The sequence below is a fragment of the Poeciliopsis prolifica genome, unplaced genomic scaffold, assembly GCF_027474105.1.
Source record: "Poeciliopsis prolifica strain line A6 unplaced genomic scaffold, Auburn_PproV2 SCAFFOLD037, whole genome shotgun sequence".
NCBI lineage: Eukaryota > Metazoa > Chordata > Actinopteri > Cyprinodontiformes > Poeciliidae > Poeciliopsis > Poeciliopsis prolifica.
The window spans coordinates 167501-181551 of NW_026562412.1; the positions used below are offsets into that span (position 1 = coordinate 167501).

Genomic DNA, 14051 nt, shown 5'->3' on the forward strand with positions numbered 1-14051 from the left:
AACGTTCCCTGATGTTCTGCAGACGTTCCCCTGATGTTCCCTCTAACGTTCCCCTAATGTTCCCTCTAACGTTCCCTGATGTTCTGCAGACGTTCCCCTGATGTTCCCTCTAACGTTCCCTGATGTTCCCTCTAACGTTCCCCTGATGTTCCCTCTAACGTTCCCTGATGTTCTGCAGACGTTCCCTGATGTTCCCTCTAACGTTCCCCTGATGTTCCCTCTAACATTCTCTCTAACATTCCCTGATGTTCTGCAGACGTTCCCCTGATGTTCCCTCTAACGTTCCCTGATGTTCTGCAGACGTTCCCCTGATGTTCCCTCTAACGTTCCCTGATGTTCTGCAGACGTTCCCCTGATGTTCCCTCTAACGTTCCCCTGATGTTCCCTCTAACGTTCCCTGATGTTCTGCAGACGTTCCCCTGATGTTCCCTCTAACGTTCCCTGATGTTCCCTCTAACGTTCCCTGATGTTCCCTCTAACGTTCCCCTGATGTTTCCTCTAACGTTCCCTGATGTTTCCTCTAACGTTCCCTGATGTTTCCTCTAACGTTCCCTGATGTTCCCTCTAACGTTCCCCTGATGTTCCCTCTAACGTTCCCTGATGTTCCCTCTAACATTCCCTGATGTTCCCTCTAACGTTCCCTGACGTTCCCTCTAACGTTCCCTGATGTTCCCTCTAACGTTCCCTGATGTTCCCTCTAACGTTCCCTGATGTTCCCTCTAACGTTCCCTGATGTTCCCTCTAACGTTCCCTGATGTTCTGCAGACGTTCCTGGCTCACACTGCAGCAGATCGGGTCACCATGATCTCAGTCCGACTGCCTGATGAAGGCGGAGCTCCAGCAATACGAGGCGTGGCGGTTCAACAGCGTCACACCTGTACGGGTCACAAGATGTCTGCACAGAACCAAGCCCATTTTTTATCATGCGGAGCGACAATCATGCTCATGTAACTTCTACCTGATCCTGTTCTCAGTTGTTCACCTGGAGGGATCCTCACTGCTCTTTGATGACATCTTCAAGCTGATCTCCTTCTACTGCAGCAGCAGGTAACACACACACACACACACACACACACACACACACACACACACACACACACACACACACACACACAGAGACACACACACACACACACACACACACACACACACACACACACACACAGAGACACACACACACACACACACACACACACACACAGACACACACAGAGACACACACACACACACACACAGAGACACACACAGAGACACACACACACAGAGACACACACACAGACACACACACAGAGACACACACACACACACACAGAGACACACACAGAGACACACACACACACAGACACACACAGAGACACACACACACACACAGAGACACACACACAGAGACACACACACACAGCTAAGCATGCTGCGGTTAAATCTGTCATAATTCATTTCATTTCTTGTTTCTGTAGTTTTTATTTGTTTCGGATTTTTCAAAAGTCTTCCAGTTCAGGTTTTTACATTTTCAATAGAATCTAAAGTTTATTGAGAATCTGTTCTTCCATTTTTGTCATTACAATTATATATCAGAACAACAACAGCAATTTATCATAATTTATGATCATAATTTATGATCATAATTTATGATCATGACAGACCAAGCTAAGCTAGCTTAAGCTAAGGGAAGCTGATATAAACTGCAGGATTATATTGTCAATATATTTTTTATGACCTGCTTCCTAAATAAAGTATGTAAATTGGCTGATCTTGCAGATATTTCCTGTTTTATTAGTTAGTAATAAATAGTGTGTAAAACTGCTGAACATTTTTAAAACCAAATGTCTTCATTTGAAGAACGGCGACAAAAAGGGAAAAGCTGAGAACTTTTGAAATGTGGATCCATAATGGTGTCAAGCTGTTTTAGTCCAGAGGTGATTTTGATGAACTTGATCGTCCAATCAGAGACGTCCTCGCCATGCCATTGAAGTTACCTCTGTCTGTCGCTGTGGCAACCCGGGAAGAGGACCTGGAGGTCCTTTCCGCTTTGGGTTCAGGTAAAGAAACCCGTCTCCTTCGCTTCATTGTCTCAGAGGCTTTGAACATCTCCTGAATGCTTGTGCTGCAGATTTCTGGATGTCTGACCTGAACCAGAGGCCTCAGAACCCGGACCGGACCGTTCAGCCCAACGCCTACCTGTATGTCAACCCAGTGCCTGTGGAGGGACCCGGTTCAGAAAGGAAATCCTCCGTCTCCAAACCAGAATCCTTCCTCAGTGAAGCAGTTACCGCCTCCCTGCAAAATGGAGAAATGTCAAAGAACTTAACTCCACAGGTCAAAGTTCCCAAACGGCCGCCCCCGCGACCCCCCAGCCTGACCTCAGGCCTTCTCTCCTCTCCTCTCTCACCTCCAGCTACGTCTTCTGTTACTCCAGAATCTGACAGAAAAGAGGAAGGAAGAGCAGGAAGTGAGAAAGAAGGGAGGAAGTCAACATCGCCTCCACCACCGAGACCTACTGCCCCCCAGCTGCCCCAGGGGGCAGTACCTCCTGCCCCTCTCCAGTCTACCTCAGGATCCCAGCTGCTAACCAAGGAAGACAAACAAAATCTTGCAAAGAACACTGAGGGAGAAAGGAAGAAGGAGAAATGGGGCAGTAGGGCAGGTCTACTGGGCGAGGAGGCTGAACAGGAGGAGGCGGTGAACAGGAACGCGCAGGGGCAACAAGAGCTGAAGCTGGGGAAGGAGGACATGCTAAAGACCAACTCCACATCTTCTCTGGCAATAAAGAAGCCGTCCCGCCCGGTCCCGCCTCCAAGGACTAAACCGTCCTTCGCCAACTCGGCCGGGGGCTCCAACCAGGAAGCTGGAGGACCAACCAATCAGAACGCAGGGATGAAAGTTCCCCCTCCCTCACCGCCTCGGCGCCCAGATGTGTCCCTGTACTCGCCACAGGGGGGTGCTGCTCTGGCAGCTGACCTCGATTCCTGCTCCACCAGCAGCACAGAGGAAGAGGGAGAGCTTAACCAGGAGCAGGATGCAAACCCCAGGTGGGTCTGGGGGGAGTAAGGGCGGGTTGGGTGTTTAAATCCTTCATCCAGTCCCAGTCGAGTTTCCGTCTGCTGGCCTGTTCTGTGTCTCAACAGGACAAATAATGACAGTAATGAGGAAAGTCGATCTGGTGACGTTTGTTTACTGGAGATCTACAGTATGAAATCCAGAGGCCATGATGACCACGAACCGGACTCTTGGAGCACATTGTAGACATACTTTGGTAGAAATTTGTGATGAGGATAAGTTGCTCTGGACCCGAGTGTGACCCGAGTGTGACCCGAGTGTGACCCGAGTGTGACCCGTGTGTGACCCGAGTGTGACCCGTGTGTGACCCGAGTGTGACCTGAGTGTGACCCGAGTGTGACCCGAGTGTGACCTGAGTGTGACCCGAGTGTGACCCGTGTGTGACCCGAGTGTGACCCGAGTGTGACCTGAGTGTGACCCGAGTGTGACCCGAGTGTGACCCGAGTGTGACCTGAGTGTGACCCGAGTGTGACCCGAGTGTGACCTGAGTGTGACCCGAGTGTGACCTGAGTGTGACCCGAGTGTGACCCGAGTTTGACCCGAGTGTGACTTGAGTGTGACCTGAGTGTGACCCGAGTTTGACCTGAGTGTGACCCGAGTGTGACTTGAGTGTGACCCGAGTGTGACCTGAGTGTGACCCGAGTGTGACCCGAGTGTGACCCGAGTGTGACCTGAGTGTGACCCGAGTGTGACCCGAGTGTGACCTGAGTGTGACCCGAGTGTGACCCGAGTGTGACCCGAGTGTGACCCGAGTGTGACCCGAGTGTGACTTGAGTGTGACCTGAGTGTGACCCGAGTGTGACCTGAGTGTGACCTGAGTGTGACCTGAGTGTGACCTGAGTGTGACCCGAGTTTGACCCGAGTGTGACTTGAGTGTGACCTGAGTGTGACCCGAGTTTGACCCGAGTGTGACCCGAGTGTGACCCGAGTGTGACCTGAGTGTGACCTGAGTGTGACCCGAGTGTGACCCGTGTGTGACCCGAGTTTGACCCGAGTGTGACCCGAGTGTGACTTGAGTGTGACCTGAGTGTGACCTGAGTGTGACCTGAGTGTGACCCGAGTTTGACCCGAGTGTGACTTGAGTGTGACCTGAGTGTGACCCGAGTTTGACCCGAGTGTGACTTGAGTGTGACCTGAGTGTGACCCGAGTGTGACCTGAGTGTGACCCGAGTTTGACCCGAGTGTGACTTGAGTGTGACCTGAGTGTGACCTGAGTGTGACCTGAGTGTGACCCGAGTTTGACCCGAGTGTGACTTGAGTGTGACCCGAGTGTGACCCGAGTTTGACCTGAGTGTGACTTGAGTGTGACCCGAGTTTGACCCGAGTGACCCGTGTGTGACCCGAGTGTGACCCGAGTGTGACCCGAGTGTGACCTGAGTGTGACCTGAGTGTGACCCGAGTGTGACCCGAGTGTGACTTGAGTGTGACCCGAGTTTGACCCGAGTGTGACTTGAGTGTGACCTGAGTGTGACCCGAGTGTGACCCGAGTTTGACCTGAGTGTGACTTGAGTGTGACCCGAGTTTGACCCGAGTGTGACCTGAGTGTGACCTGAGTGTGACCCGTGTGTGACCTTTCATGCCTGGTGAGGAACAGCTCCAGCACAGGGCAGGTTCAGTCATGGTGGTGGCGGTAGAGTTGGGTTCCAGGTGTTTTGTCGCCGCTAGCTGATCGCCGTGGTTGTGACGCCTGGATGTGTTCCCATCACCAGGCAGACTTGGGCAAGTGAAGGTCTGCTGTGTCTTCCCTCCAGGGTTCCCGCAGACAGAAGCTGCACCAAAGCGTCCGTCAGGAGAACTCCGACCGTCATGTTGGACCGAGCCCGTCTCCGTCTCTCCACCGTCCTCACTGGACTCATCTACCACGACGGCCGCCTCACCAAGCGCATCATTGAGTTGGCCAGAGACCCTGTTAGCTACTTTGGTAGCCTGGTGAGTGTGATGAAGGGTCTGTAACCTTCATCGGCCCATTCACCAGCTGAATGTCCTTCGCTCCGTGTTCAGGTCAAGGACCACAGAGCTTTCACCCTGGAGACAATGTCCAAGCATACGACATCAACAGAGCTACTGCAGGAAATCAGACAGATGATGACCCAGCTGAAGAGTTACCTCCTGCAGAGCACAGAGCTGCAGGCTCTGCTGGAGCCTCAGCATCAGTACACGCAAGACAAGCTGGGTAACTTTGACCTCTGGCAGCTATCAGAACCAGCGACTGCAGCCTCTCTGTCATTTCCTGGAGTATCATGATACTAAAATATACTTCCTGTTACTAACCAGATCACAGGCTTTAGTGTTTAGTTTCATTTCTATAGAAGAAGCCAGTTTTTTTAAACACTGTTGCTTGGTGGAAACGTCCCGTTAAATTATTGCAGTTTGTTATACGCGTGTCATTTAAAAAAGTGTAGCACGAGAGGCATGAGCTTCAGGCAAAGTGGAAATGATTGGTGTCGTCTGCAGCAGCGAGTAGAGTGTGGTCTATCTAGGGAGTGAATACTTCCTGTCCTGTGCAGAGAGCCTGGTGGAAGCGGCTCTGTGTAAGAGCGTCCTGAAGCCGCTGAAGGAGCCGATCTACCGGAGCCTGGAGAGGCTGCACACCGAGAGCCGGCGGCAGCTGGAGCAGAACCAGGTGGGACAAAGTATTCACGCCCCCACTGAGCCTGCACAAAGTCTTGATACGCACAAGTCACCTGCCTCCTGTCCCCCTGACCCCAGGCCGTGGTCCTGGCCAGCACCACCACGGCGTTGGGGATCTGCACCTCCATCCCCGAGGCGGCAGCAATGGAGCGGATCAGCCTGAAGTTGAGCAAGCTGCACCAGGAGTATTCCCCCCAGAGGAAGATCCAGCTGCTGCTGAAGGCCTGCAGGCTCATCTACCACTCCATGTCCGTCAGCTGCCCAGGTCAGAACCTCGGCTCAGAACCTCGGCTCAGAACCTCGGCTCAGTGTTTAGATCACCCCAAAAGCAGATTAGCAGTGTTGGGTCCAAACCGGTTCCATGCAATTCTAGCTTTCCGTGGTTCAGAACCAGAACCTTGAATCAGGGAGCATCTAAATCCGTTTGGACCAGACTGTCCTCTAACGTCCCATGTGTCCAGGGCGGGCCCACGGTGCCGACGACTTCCTGCCTGTGATGATGTACGTCCTGGCCCGGTCCAACATGGCCACCCTGCAGCTGGACGTGGAATACATGATGGAGCTGATGGACCCGGCGCTCACCCAGGGCGAAGGTAGGGCAGGGGAAAGTTAGGGCACCCTGAAGTCTGTCTTTCCTCCTGACTACATGGAGCAGTGATTCTGAAACATGAATGCTCCGTTTGGAAACTCCAGCTTTTGAATCAATTCATCATCAGCTGGTGGTGATCTTTGAACCTGAAGTTGGTGGTGAGGCAACTCTAGGTCCAGATCTTCCCAACTGAACTCTGGTTTGGTTGAGGTCTTGGTCCTCAGTGACATCACTTCCTGTCCTTGTGTCCCTGAGGTTCCTACTACCTGACCACCACCTACGGCGCACTGGAGCACATCAAGACGTTTGACCAGCAGAGGTCAGCAACGCGGCAGTTGAGCAGAGAGGTCCAGGACTCCATCCACCGCTGGGAGAGACGGCGGACCCTCAACCAGGAGCGAGGCGGCCACAACTCTGTTCGGGTACAAAGTCTTTCTTGGGGATTGAAGGGGACCCAGGTGAGCTGCCTGACGTTGAAACGCTGTGGTTGTTCCTCTGCAGGACTTCCTGACTGTGTTTTGTCCTGAGATGGGCGTCAACCCGAAAACTCTGGGCGTCCTCCCCACGACGAGCATCCAGGAGCTGACCGAGCAATGCGCCGCACGCTTTGAGCAAGGTCTGCTTCGAGCTCCCACACGTGACATCATTTCCTGTTTCCCATCAGCATCGAAAGTGGAAACCTTATCAAATGAAATAGACCATCAGAGTCTGGAGGTTCTGACCTGTCCCCTCTGTCCCCTCTGTCCCCCAGACGGCTTCACGCTGAGTGTCTTTGTGGATGGAGTCCTGCAGCCCGTCGCTCCTACAGACCAGGCCCTGAACGTCAAGAACCGCTGCCAGCCCGGAGCCTACTGCTTCCTCTACCACCCCCCGACCAACCCACCGCCCTCCAGGTCCGACCCGACCGAACCGACCCTCCCCGGGTCCGACCCGACCCCCCCCCGGTCCGACCCGACCCCCCGGTCCGACCCGACCCCCCCCGGAAAGACCCGAACCCTCCCGGGTCAGGACATGTCCCTCTGCCCCGCCTCCTCCTCCGCCTGGTGAGGACCTCCAAATCGTCAGTCCTGGAAAACCGGAAGAGGAAGCCCTGATTGACCTTTGACCCCTGAGGCATCCGAGGCAGTGCGTTGCCATGGTAACTGCATGACAGAGCAGGAATGTATTTTCACCTTCGATCTGAGGAGACCCTGCAGAACCGAATCTGGACCAGACGGGTCAGAACTGATGATGATGACGTTGATAGTGATCACCTTCTTCATCATCATCATCATCATCATCATCATCATGCAGGGTTTCCCCAGCATATTATTGGCCTGGTGACCCGCTATTCTTTATAAGCTTTTCTTTTTTATGTTTTTACGAAAATTACAAAATATATCAATAAATAGCTTTTTATAAAAGCTGGATTGGAACCTTTTCTCTTGCTCTGAGCGTTTCATTGGTGGAGCAGAATTATTCCTGAAATACATGTTTATAGAAGATAAGATTATAGTTTATGCATTCAAAGCCGGAACAATCGCAGCAGCAGCCGCAGCAGCAGCGCCGCAGCAGCAGCCGGACGCCTTCAGTTACCCTCAGCACAGATCATGATTCACTCAAACTGTATCAGAACCTCAGCGCCCGACCAGCAGGCTGAGAGGGTTACTGCTTACATCATCATTATTATTATCATTATTGTCATTATTATCATCAGCAGCAGCTGCTGCAGCTCTCTATGCTCTGTGGCTGCACAGAGCCGTTGAGCAACAGTGATGTGGTTGTGGAACCAGCAGTCATTGCCTTCCAGTAGAGGGCGCTTCAGTAGAGGCATGCTAACGCTTCAACCCGTTACTTTTCTTTGGGGTTTGTTTGTCCTTCAGCCGGTTCTGAAGGACCGGCTAGACCCACTTCAGTTCTGAATGGTTCCAACTGAAGCTGCTGGTTCTGTTCGTATCTCCAACAGGAACCAGAATGTTCTGATCCTCAGTTGAAGATGCCACCAGAGATCACCATAACAACCAGTTTAAAGTGTCCATCACCGCCATTGGTCCAAATCCTGAAGGAGGCGGGTCTTGGCAGCAGTAGAAATGTTCATTTGAAAATAAATTTATTAAAACACAATTCATTGGAAAAATAAAACCACAAATTAACAGTTAAATTCATTAAGTGATAAAATAATTATAATAAATTTCAAAAGCATTTATTTTATTGGTTAATGGCTCGTTAAATGTGACTCATTAAAGTGCTGGCAGCTCAGCTATGGAGCAGCCTCACCTGCTAACTACTGCTGTAGTTTGATGAAAAACTAAACTGACCCCTGACCTCTAACCTCTAACCCCTAACCCCTGACCCCTAACCCTACCCTAAAACTAAACTAGTGTTACTAATAATTGCATTTCATTTCACAGCTGAACCTGCTGAAGTCCAACATTTTGTCCTGCAGAATTCAGATTCTCTACAGTTCTAGTGCCACCGTTTGAGGTGCTGCCAAAACCACAGAATTCATTTGATCAATAACTGAGTTATTGATCAAATGATTAACCAATTAATAGATTGGTCAATCTATTAATAATTGCATGAGCCAAAGAACAATATGAATTCTGATTCCCACATGATGATGAAGCTTCAGGCGCTGAAGGATTTAGTGACGATCTGTGTGGGAGGAAGTCAGGGATCAACATTCAGACGGCCCGTTTCGCCCGGCCCGTTTCGCCCGGCCCGTTTCGCCCGGCAGGTTTTGGGTTCTCAGGCGTCAGAGAGGCGCAGATCCACACGGCCACCATCTGAGCCACTTCCTGCCCCGCATCCAGGACGAAGGCATGGCGAACGCCTCGCTCACACAGCCGGATGTCTCCGTGTGGGAAGTCCCTCCTCATGTCCTGGAAGTAGCTGACCGGACACCAGTGGTCCGTGGCTCCATAATAGAAAATGAGCTGCAACAGAACCAGGCAGAACTTGGAGGTCCAGATGGAAGCAGTGAGGCGGTTCTGACCTATACGGACGGGTTCTTACTCTGTCCAGGTTCTTCTGGATGGTAACGTTGTCCCTTTCCTGAACCATCCTCATTTCCTGGCCACCCAGGTACATGGAGTTCACTGCAACCAGAACCAGAACCATGAAGGCGAAAGCCGTGCAGTGGAGTTTCAGAGCATCACACCTTCAGCAAAATCACTGAACCTCAAAACACTTCAGTCTGGTCGCTGCAGGAAAAACTGGAGCTTAGCTCAGTAACTCCTGAGTAGAGGCGGTCCTAGCCTGTTTGGTGCCCAGGGCGACCCGCCTCCCCCAGGGCGACCAGTTTGTCTTTCAACTTTACAACATCTTATTTCATACAAACCTTTCTCTGAGCTCTAATAAATGAAACATGAGGGCTTTAAAATGTGCAGACATTCCAATGTCTTCAAATAAATTGATAACATCCAAATCTGTAGTATCTTGTACCACATTGTCTCCAATAGAGTTTTAATATCAAACATTGAATATGTAGAAATAAAGCTACTGTAAATTACAGTAGACTCAGACTGTACTCAATATCAACAACTTACTAAACTATAATGTTTGGAGACTTCAGGATTTCAGTCTTTGTTTTCCTCTTTCTCTCTGGGCATAAATAAAATAATTTGTAGACCTTTGGTAATTAACCTTAAACATATGAACATGCTTTACAAAATACTTCTTAGCATTTATTTTCTTGCAATTAGTTATCACACTGAATGAACCACATAACTTCACAAACTTTTGCAATATGGAACAGATTAACAAGACAGCCTGCCTTCAAGACAATACACAGGGCAAATCTGGCCCACCTCTACCTGCTACCCCTCACAAAATGCCACCCTGGGTAGATGCCCACATAGACATACGGGGACGCCTTCGCGCGTGCCGGCCGTTGCTGCAATTCGTCAAACTGGGAGAAGTCCAGTGAGTCGTCCTGGTCCTCAGGCTAAAGCCAGGAATGACAGAAATGATCCAAAAGTCTAATAGAAAATCCATATATTTTTCCTTCCCATTGAGATGAATCATATTGTCGTCATGTTGGGCTCCGACTGCAGCATCTCTGCAGCTGAACACCGACATGGTGAAGCTGTGAAGCAGAAGAACAGCAGCTCAGCTCTCATCTAGACTGACTTTCCTCTAGAATGGCCTGGTTTTTCATCAATGTCCCTGCAGCAGCGGTTTCTCATCAGCTTACATGAGAACAGTGTGGAAACGTGAGCTAAACGAACAATCACTGGTTACTTCAGCCCAGTTTGACTGCGGAGGAAATATTCCTCTGTTGTTTAGAAGGAAGTTTCTGGCTGCAAAGTCAAGTAATTCTGCTCGGAAAAGTTACGTTCCATTTTTTCCATCCTTAGCTGTGAAAGTTAATGTCAGTGTTTTGTAAAACGGTTGAAACAAGACCACACAGCACAGGACTGAGGGAGCTCTGAACGCTCTACTGCCACACACAAAATGGCGGCGACGTATCCGTGTCTATGGTTACCCGTAACAGAAACAGTCACTGTTCCTGTGTATCGATAAAAAACTGGGACTTTTCTGACAGCAAGTAACTTTGTGACAAAATCTCCTGCTGCAGTTTTAAAATAATGAATCAGGAAAAGCTTCTTTATTTGCTGACAGCTTAGTTTTAAGTTAGTTTTCTCTTTATTCAAGTGTTTTGACATATTAAAAACTAGACATTTACTGAGGTTTTGTGTTTTTGGAGTAAAAATATGATGGGAAAAGCCAGCCACTAGATTTAGGAGGCTGCTCAGAGACCAGGTAGAACCCAGCAGAACCCACCTGCACAGTCACCGGAGAACATCTGCAGCGCCGGCCGCAGCACGCAGGGGTCCAGCGCCGGCACGCCGCGCAGCAGCAGGCGGACCAGCAGGGCGGCGACGCGCTGCGGCAGCAGCGACAGCAGGAAGAGCGGCAGGTAGGCCAGGTAGCGCAGCTGGCACAGCATCGGGGTCATGACCTTTCCCTGCGGGCTCTGGGCCATCCGCTCGATGGTGGGGAACAGCAGCACGGCCTTCAGGACCTGCAGGAAGACGAGACGGGTCAGCGCCACCCGGACCGGTCCCGGTTCTGGTTCTGGTTCCGGACCTCCAGCTCGGGACTCCTCCTCATCATCTCCAGTATCATGTAGCAGCCGATGGAGTGGCCCACCAGGACCAACCGGGTTCCTCTGGGGACCCGGTCCTGGATAAAATCCAACTTGTGTTGGATCTGACCGTCCAGTCCAAACACGTCCCGTCGCGCCGCCGCCACACCATCTGGACCACAAGAAGACACCACCGTCAGAACCGGGTCCGACACGCTTCTGCTGCTACAACCAGGCCGGACCAACTGTCAGAAACGTCCAGTTGTTTTGCTGCCAGTACCGGGCCTACCTTCTACGAGGTCCATGGAGTCTGGAGGAGCGCAGTGGCCGGCGTGGCTTACCGCCCAGACGGGCCTTCCCAGCATGCAGTGCAGCGTACGCATGAAGCTCTCATAGAAGCCCACAACCCCCGGGTTTCCTGTGGGGACAGGAAGTACAGTCAGGGGGACAGGAAGTACAGGATCAGTGGGACAGGAAGTACAGTCAGGGGGACAGGAAGTACAGGATCAGTGGGACAGGAAGTACAGTCAGGGGGACAGGAAGTACAAGATCAGGGGGACAGGAAGTACAGGATCATGGGGACAGGAAGTACAGGGTCATGGGGACAGGAAGTACAGAATCAGGGGGACAGGAAGTACAGGGTCATGGGGACAGGAAGTACAGGGTCATGGGACAGGAAGTACAGAATCAGGGGACAGGAAGTACAGGGTCATGGGGACAGGGAAGTACAGGGTCATGGGGACAGGAAGTACCAGATCATGGGGACAGGAAGTACAGGATCATGGGGACAGGAAGTACAGGGTCATGGGGACAGGAAGTACAGGGTCATGGGGACAGGAAGTACCAGATCATGGGGACAGGAAGTACAGGGTCATGGGGACAGGAAGTACAGGATCATGGGGACAGGAAGTACAGTCAGGGGGACAGGAAGTACAGGGTCATGGGGACAGGAAGTACAGGATCATGGGGACAGGAAGTACAGTCAGGGGGACAGGAAGTACAGAATCAGGGGGACAGGAAGTACAGGGTCATGGGGACAGGAAGTACCAGATCATGGGGACAGGAAGTACAGTCAGGGGGACAGGAAGTACAGGATCAGGGGGACAGGAAGTACAAGTTCACAGGGACAGGAAGTGATTTGGACCCTCAGCAGGAAGTTCTGACCCACCTGGGATGAGGAGCACCAGCACTTCTTCTTCTCCTGCCAGCTGAGAGGAACCGACTTTCAGAACCTCGGTCGCTGCTCCGCTGCAGAAGAAGAACTCTGACTGGGTCTCCATCCTGGGTCTGCCGGAACCTGCACTTCCCGTTAGTCCAGTGTTCTGATCGGTCGGCACTCTTAAAGTTTCCGCTTTCAAACAGATGTTGTCGTCTTTGGACCGGATCCTCTGCAGAACCTGATCATGTTTTGATTCATTTTTTGAGTCCAGACAGGTTAGGCTCTGCGGGAGGTTCTGGACGGATTCGGACTCCCGGGTCCAACAGGCGACTTTGGACCAGAGAGAAATGATGCAGTTAAAGGTTCGTTATTCCAGCAGATTGTTGAATGAACCTTTGCTCTGATGTTATCAGCTTTTATTTATCTGTGAACTCTGAACTGATTCCTGCACAAGAACCGGATCTTTTCCTGGAGCTGATCCAATATGTTCTCCCCGGCCGTCAGTTACGGTTCTGGTTTTACTACAGAACAATATTTCCTAAACAAATAATAAAGAAGAAATTAAAGAAGCGAAACCGTCCCTGAACGCACCACAATGTCTAACAGCACCAACCCAGAAGTTCTCACGGTTCTGGTGGAAACCCGGCATTTGGACCGGTCTACCCAGAATCTGCTCAGCCAATCTTGCAGAGCTTACCTAGTAAACACGGTCAAACGATCTGGTCATCGATCATGACCGATCAGAACTCTTCTTCCGGTCTGGTCATGCTACTGCTCTCTGATTGGTTAGCTAAGATGTCGAGTTGTTGCGTTTGAGGTGCAGCAGAGACTCGGAATTTCTGCCGCCAGAACAAAAAGTGCCGAAATCAGAAGATTCTGGATTTGATCATGAAATTGATGCTAAACTAGCAAGAATCACGCTGATGGTCACGTGTTTCCCACAAGACTGACGTTTCCATGGAGCACTGAAAGGCGCGCGAAGGTTTCTGAAAGAAGAGCTGGAAATCAGATGCGCCCCCTGCTGGTAAAGAGCTAAAAATTGATAGCTATAAAGATATTTATAAGGTATAAAAGTATTGTTTGTCATTGAATTAGCTCTACCTCCTTAAGTACATGTAAAATATGGTGTGTTATTAGATAATTTATATTTCATAGTTCCAGTAATACCAGAATTAATCGTCAATAAAGACTTTGTGCTATTCTGATTTAATAATGTAATGATATTAGTTGTGCTACCACCCCACGCCACTAGAGGCAGTATCAAGCCCCAAAAGATGCGACGAAGGAGCAGATTTAGAAGAACACAGGAAACTACAGAATCTGTTTAAACTGTGAGCTGCACTAAGTAAATAATAGAGAGAAGATCAAATTCATGCTGAGAGTGAAAATCCTTCCTAAAGGTGAAAATGTAGCACAGATTTCAAAGGAAAATAAAAACGGGAGACATGGATAATATAGGAAATAGGGCCCCCTTCACTTCCGGAGTGCAACGGTCCATTTCCATATAAGGTAAGAGACTGCCAGCGGTCCGTCCCGCCCCTTCCTGT

At 50.6% G+C, this 14051-nt stretch overlaps 2 protein-coding genes across 2 annotated transcripts in view; one reads left to right on the plus strand and one right to left on the minus strand.

Moving 5' to 3' along the window:
* rin3 (Ras and Rab interactor 3) overlaps positions 1 to 7698 on the plus strand; it is a 9748-nt gene extending 2050 nt beyond the window's left edge. Inside the window, 12 exon segments of the mRNA XM_055053583.1 lie at positions 766 to 877; positions 975 to 1047; positions 1948 to 2039; positions 2111 to 3029; positions 4809 to 4986; positions 5059 to 5230; positions 5565 to 5680; positions 5767 to 5953; positions 6150 to 6281; positions 6533 to 6699; positions 6779 to 6893; positions 7029 to 7698. Coding sequence (XP_054909558.1) covers positions 766 to 877; positions 975 to 1047; positions 1948 to 2039; positions 2111 to 3029; positions 4809 to 4986; positions 5059 to 5230; positions 5565 to 5680; positions 5767 to 5953; positions 6150 to 6281; positions 6533 to 6699; positions 6779 to 6893; positions 7029 to 7324 — 2559 coding nt within the window. The 3' untranslated portion in view covers positions 7325 to 7698.
* A 651-nt stretch (positions 7699 to 8349) lies between these two features.
* On the minus strand, positions 8350 to 13446 carry ldah (lipid droplet associated hydrolase). Its single transcript, XM_055053600.1, has 6 exons — positions 12514 to 13446; positions 11635 to 11763; positions 11348 to 11517; positions 11042 to 11282; positions 9272 to 9354; positions 8350 to 9192 (listed from the first exon to the last, which is right to left on the minus strand). The coding sequence occupies exons 1-6, from the start codon at positions 12623 to 12625 to the stop codon at positions 8941 to 8943; spliced, it is 987 nt and encodes a 328-aa protein (XP_054909575.1). The 5' UTR covers positions 12626 to 13446; the 3' UTR covers positions 8350 to 8940.
* Between the last annotated feature and the right edge of the window lie 605 nt (positions 13447 to 14051).

Bases quoted from the DNA above. Each gene is read 5' to 3' on its own strand.
- ldah (XM_055053600.1), bottom strand. From the start codon at position 12,625: ATGGAGACCCAGTCAGAGTTCTTCTTCTGCAGCGGAGCAGCGACCGAG. The intron at 9,355-11,041 runs GTGGGTTCTGCT...TTCTGGTTGCAG, and splicing joins GTTCTCCGGTGACTGTGCAG to TGAACTCCATGTACCTGGGT. The intron at 9,193-9,271 runs GTAAGAACCCGT...GTTCTGTTGCAG, and splicing joins TCCAGAAGAACCTGGACAGA to CTCATTTTCTATTATGGAGC.